At 35.4% G+C, this 6,000-nt stretch overlaps 1 protein-coding gene across 8 annotated transcripts in view; it reads right to left on the bottom strand.

Annotated features, from left to right (window-relative positions):
• Window positions 1-476: 476 nt before the first annotated feature.
• The window catches only part of MLF1 (myeloid leukemia factor 1), a 36,589-nt gene continuing 31,065 nt past the window's right edge, over window positions 477-6,000 (bottom strand). For 5 of the 8 annotated variants that reach the window (XM_063620330.1, XM_063620326.1, XM_063620332.1 and 2 more), the window contains 3 exons: window positions 5,690-5,849; window positions 2,936-3,068; window positions 477-774 (listed from right to left, as the gene is read on the bottom strand). In XM_063620330.1, the coding sequence (XP_063476400.1) occupies window positions 672-774; window positions 2,936-3,068; window positions 5,690-5,849 (396 nt within the window). In that variant the 3' untranslated portion in view covers window positions 477-671. The remainder of the gene's footprint in view (window positions 775-2,935; window positions 3,069-5,689; window positions 5,850-6,000) is intronic. The other 3 variants (XM_063620328.1, XM_063620327.1, XM_063620333.1) reach the window with 3 other exon arrangements.

Below are 6,000 nucleotides of genomic sequence, written 5' to 3'. Positions count from 1 at the left end.
AGAATATAATATAGAAAAGATTCATTCTATAAATAAATTATAACCAAAACAATCATGTACACTAGCAATTTAAAATATTTTTCTCTGAAAATGAACTATTTAATTATTCTTGCCCTTTTATCAAAATAATAACTATTTTCTCATAAAAGAGTACTAGTGTAGTTTTGCTTTATTATTTTTAAAGTTTTAAGCTAGCTGGCTTTACAACACATTATAAAATTAGAGATAAATTATTTAAACCTTTATTAATATCACCCTAGTACAGTGTTATAAAAACTGAGACTTTTTTAACATTATAATTTCTTATAACTAATAATAAGTGATAGAACTGCTCTGCAATCAATCTTGATAAATATAAAAGAATACCTAGCCAACACAAAAACAACTGGGGAAGCAAAATCAGCATATAAGCTTTAAAAAATTAGTATGTTTTAAAGAGTTTTATATTAAATAGACTGTTTCACAATTTACTCACATTGCTGAAAATCAAAATTTTATTCCTAAAAGAGGGACAATATAAAGCTAGGACCTTCATGAACACTCAGATATCAGAAGAAAGTTGCCAAGGACAGAACTGATTTAACAGCAAGAGATTGGTCTTATGCTTATTACCCAGCACCATTACTAACTGTTAAAACAACCAAAACTAAACAAATCAAATGCACGGCTATTTATTTTTTGTTGCTTTTCACAGATGAGCCTTTGATGTGGAGTTTGTCCCCCAAAACATTTGATCTTCCATGTTCAATGGCTGGACTTTGTTGAGGTTTCTCCCTGAGAAATATACATGTGAATATTAATATCATTTAAAAAATGGCCAATGGTTTATAAATCAATACAAACATGTCAAAAACCACTGTAATATAAGAAAAGTTTTATCTTAAAAATTCCTTAATAGCTTTGAAAAACAAGGCTGGCCAGGTGCAGTGGCTCATGCCTGTAATCCCAGCACTTTGGGAGGCTGAGGCGGGCAGATCACAAGGTCAAGAGATGGAGACCATCCTGGCCAACATGATGAAACCCCATCTCTACTAAAAATACAAAGATTAGCCTGGGCGTGGTGATGTGCGCCTGTAGTCCCAGCTACTCAGGAGGCTGAAGCAGGAGGATTGCCTGAACCTGGGAGGTGGAGGTTGCAGTGAGTTGAAATCGCGCCACTGCACTCCAGCCTGGCGACAGAGCCAGACTCTGTCCCCCCACCCCAAAACAAAAAATAAAAAACAAACAACAAAAAAAAACGGGAAAACAAGGCAGACTATTTCAGTGAATTTAAGACAGCAACAGCTGTTTCCCTAGATAGATTTAACTGTTTATAGTTTAAACACTGTTTAATGTTAACAGTATGGTAGCCACTAACCACATTTATATTTGAATTAAAATAAAATAATTCAGTTCTTCAGTTGTACCAGCAATGTTTCAAATGTGAATCAACAGCCACATGTGGCTAGTGATTACTATACTGGACAGAATAGATATACAGCATTTTTGTCATTATCGAAGTCATTTCAGAAAATGCCATTGGACAGTGCTGGTTAAGAGAAAATGCCACTGTTAGGGCCAGAAATTTATAGGTCATCCATAAAGAGCAAGCCTTCTCTAAGTGCGATCTGGATTTCCTATTCAAACTTGGCACTGCCAGGTTTTTAATCAATACATTTTTCAAATGAGGCAAATATCTATAACGAATATGGGAACAAGTTTTCAAGCAATTCAATAGAAAATACTAGGGCTCTAAATTCCTAAACAAGCATTTTAGAAGAAAAGATCCTAGCATATGAAATTCTGCATAAGGCTTCTGATTTACTTGATACCCACATGTCCACTGCTAGTTCTGTGAAGGCTTCCACCTTCTGCAGCAATTCTCCACTCTCTTATAGCTTAGAACAGATTTCTATTTAAGGTCTGGTGAGGCCTTTGAGTGTAACTTCACAGGAATTAGATATTATTATCCATTTACTCCCCTGAGAACCACATTAAACTGTAGCTCAAGAGTATGTACAAAATGTATTAAAAAAAACTCTATAATATTTATTTATTTTTGAGATGGAGTCTTGCTCTGTCACTCAGGCTGTAGTGCAGTGGTGTGATTTTGGCTCACCACAACCTCTGCCTCCCAGGTTCAAGCAATTCTCCTGCCTTAGCCTCCCAAGTAGCTGGGATTACAGGTGTGTGCTACCACACCTAGCTAATTTTTGTATTTTTAGTAGAGACGGGGTTTCACCATGTTGGCCAGGCTGGTGTCGAACTCCTGACCTCAAGTGATCCACCTGCCTCGGCCTCCGGAAGTGCTGGGATTACAGGTATGAGTCACCATGCCCAGAAAGAAATCTCTATAATCTTTAATATGTGGTTTCAGCAAACTTATTTTTCTCAGCTATTCTAAAAGGGAATTCTAAAAGAAGCTAATGTTCTTACAAAATTCTTCCAAAATATCTAATACACATCGAATACGGTATTGCACGTACTGTTACATATTATACAAGTGTCTGAAATTTACTATTAAATGCTAAATTTTGATTTGTTAAGAAAGTTGTTAAGTCTTCCAAATAGAGCCCCTCTCCCCTTATCATATCTCTAGATATCTTTACCAGTGTGAAATGTATGACTATCTATATCCATATTAGAATCTGTTTTACAAGAATAACTACACTATAGGATATCAGTTTTCCTTAAGAGGATTTTGGTCTCTATCTTCTGGGACATAGTTTACTAGTGAATTACTAACCATAAAATCCTAAACTATTATTGATTTTTAGATATAAATTTAAATTTGTGTGGAATAATCAGCTTTAACATAAAATTATTACATCTTTCACAAAAGATACTGTGGATACGACTTGGATGATCATCAAAACTTTCTGATAACAGAAGTAAATTCAATAATTTACTTCAAATTCTTCTTAAAAAACCAAACTATTTTAGAAACAACTTTTACCTTCTTTTAAGTTCTCGGGAGCCAGGATTCTCATGGCCAACACTTCTCATTCTAGTGTTTTCTAGATTGTGTCGTCCTGGTTTGTACTTCAAAACCTCACTTTGCCACTCCTCATCAAAAGCATGAGCATCACCTATGTTAAACAGAAAAATAACGGGAATAAGTATTAAGGTATCAACTGTCAGTAACTGCCTTGCTCCCACATATTTCAGTCTAGTCTGGTGTTTTCATTAGTGTAACCTCAATATAGAGGCAGGAAGCTGTTTCAAATATAAGGGTCTTTGACAAAAATAGTATTTCTTTTCCTGTCTGTTCCTCTCCTATTCCTACTGATGATCTAGTTATTGATGATCTATTTTTTCACCTGCCTGGATATTCTACCCAAAGGACCAGCCGACCCAATTATATTAACTAACAGTTTTTCTTCCTGGGTCATCTCACAGTGAATATACTCTTCCTGTATAGTGTATACTTCTGTGGCTAGTACTTCTATTCACCTAACCATCTTTCTATGTAACTTGACCTCACAAGTTTCTGTTGTCAATTTCCTAAGACAGGTTACTGAGCTAGAATGTCAATTCATGTTGTTATGAAGTAATCTAACTTCCATAATAGCAACAATAGAGATATGATAGTACTTCTTTAAGACTGCTTTAAAATATTATGTTCCTTCACTAAATTTTTCATCAAAATGTTGATTATTGTGAAATACTCAGTATATATATATAAATGTGATAACATTACAGAGGTTACAAATAAACACAGGTCACAATATCATGGCTTCTATCTTATTGCCTAAGAATAATTTTATCAAACCCCAGCCAGGTGTGGTGGCTCACGCCTGTAATCCCAGCACTCTGGGAGGCTGAGGCAGGTGGATCACAAGGTCAGGAGATCAAGATCATCCTGGCTAACATGGTGAAACCCTGTCTCTACTAAAAATACAAAAAATTAGCTGGGCATGGTGGTGGGCACCTGTAGTCCCAGCTACTCGGGAGGCTGAGGCAGGAGAATGGCGTGAACCCAGGAGGCGGAGCTTGCAGTGGGGCGAGATCACGCCACTGCACCACTGCACTCCAGCCTGGACAACGCAGCGAGACTCCGTCTCAAAGAAAAAAAAAAAAAAAAAAGAAAAATTTTATCAAACCCCAATGTTAATAGAATTTCTTTCTCCCCCCCACCCAAAACGGAGGCTTGCTCTTTTGCCCAGGCTGGAGTGCAGTGTGTGATCTTGGCTCAATGCAACCTCTGCCTCCCGGGTTCAAGAGATTCTCCTGCCTCAGCCTCCCAAGTAGCTGGGATTACAGGTGCGGGCCACCATGCCCAGCTGATTTTTGTATTTTTATTTATTTTATTTATTTATTTTTTTGAGACAGAGTCTCACTCTGTCGCCCAGGCTGGAGTGCAATGGCTCAATCTCGGCTCACTGGAACCTCTGCCTCCTGGGTTCAAGCGATTCTCCTGCCTCAGCCCCACGAGTAGCTGGGATTATAGGCACGAGCACCACCATGCCCGGCTAATTTTTCTATTTTCAGTAGAGACGGGGTTTCACCATGTTGGTCAGGCTGGTCTTGAACTCCTGACCTCGTGATCCGCCCGCCTCAGCCTCCCAAAGTGCCAGGATTACAGGCGTGAGTCACTGTGCCTGGCCCTGATTTTTGTATTTTTAGTAGAGATGGGGTTTCACCATGTTGGCCAGGCTGGTGGCCTCATGATCTACCTGCCTCGGCCTCTCAAAGTGCTGGGATTACAGGCATCAGCCACCATGCCCGGCCAGAATTTCTTTTTTAATACAACAATTTAAAATTTAAACATTTTATTATGGAAAAACATTATTCAAAATACTTTCTGAAACTAGGAGATGAATCCAACTAAATTTTAATATAATTTCATTATTGAATTAATACAATTAATTAAATATAAAAGCAATATTGATTTAAAAATTAATAAAAATAATTTAAATTTAATTATTAAATTTGTTAATAAATTGTAATATAATTAAAAACTACAGGGAGAAGAGTTAGGACACTAGAAGGATGTAAATGCATTGAAGAATAAATATAAAATCTAGAAAAAGAAAAGATTTACTTGAGAGAGAGAGACATACATGTAATCTAACATATAACAGAAATTAAAATCTTATCTATACAAAAGCCTAAGTACTGAACAGTACAAAATGATTTAAGTAAAAATTATGGCTTATTTACAATAAAACTTTAAGGTAACCACTTAAAATGTTTTTGAAAAACAGCATGATAAGTAACTTTACAATTATAATGGTAAATTAAAATAAGCACAATATAAACTATATAAAAGTAAAATAGTAATTTGAGAAAAAAGTATGTTTATATATATATAAAATGATTAGGAAGAAATACATTAAAATATTACTAGCATTTTGAGTTTGGATTATGGATGATTTTTGTCTTTATACCTTTCAAATGTACTTTTCTTGATAATCAGAAAAAATATTTAAAGACGCATTTTGCCTATTGATAATATTACTAAATAACAATTCAAAAGATTCCACTTTCCAAGGATAAAATAAAGTAATATCCCATACTGCCAAAAATCACTATAAAAAAGAGCTCTCCTATGAAAGGATGAAACCACAATCCTATTACTTTGACGAGGTATTCTCTACACGTATTATTCAAAAACTACATCTTATGACATGTTTCTAAAAAAAAATGTCAAGTACATCTGTTATTTTAACTTTATGAGAAAGAATACTATCTTTTTGTGATAACTTACTTTCATTCATATTGATGAACTCCTGGTTGACCTCTTCATCTCCAGTCTTTTTGTTCTTTGACTTTTTAATGACATGAGCTCGGTCATGGATATGATGACCAATAGCCATTTTTTCTAGTCCGCTATCAGAATCTCTCATTGCTTTCCTGGTTTCTTTTATCTGTAAAAATAAATAAATATTATTTAAACATATATAGAATGTATATCTCAGGGCCAGCTTACCTACAGAGATATGGCCATAGATCTACTGCTCTAAAAATAATGTGTACTCAGTTCCACTATTAACTTGTGGTAAAACTGTGGTAATAAGT

The sequence above is a fragment of the Symphalangus syndactylus genome, chromosome 17 (assembly GCF_028878055.3).
Source record: "Symphalangus syndactylus isolate Jambi chromosome 17, NHGRI_mSymSyn1-v2.1_pri, whole genome shotgun sequence".
Lineage (NCBI taxonomy): Eukaryota > Metazoa > Chordata > Mammalia > Primates > Hylobatidae > Symphalangus > Symphalangus syndactylus.
The sequence above is the reverse complement of the archived record's forward strand: the minus strand, read 5'-3'. Positions and strand labels throughout refer to the sequence as shown.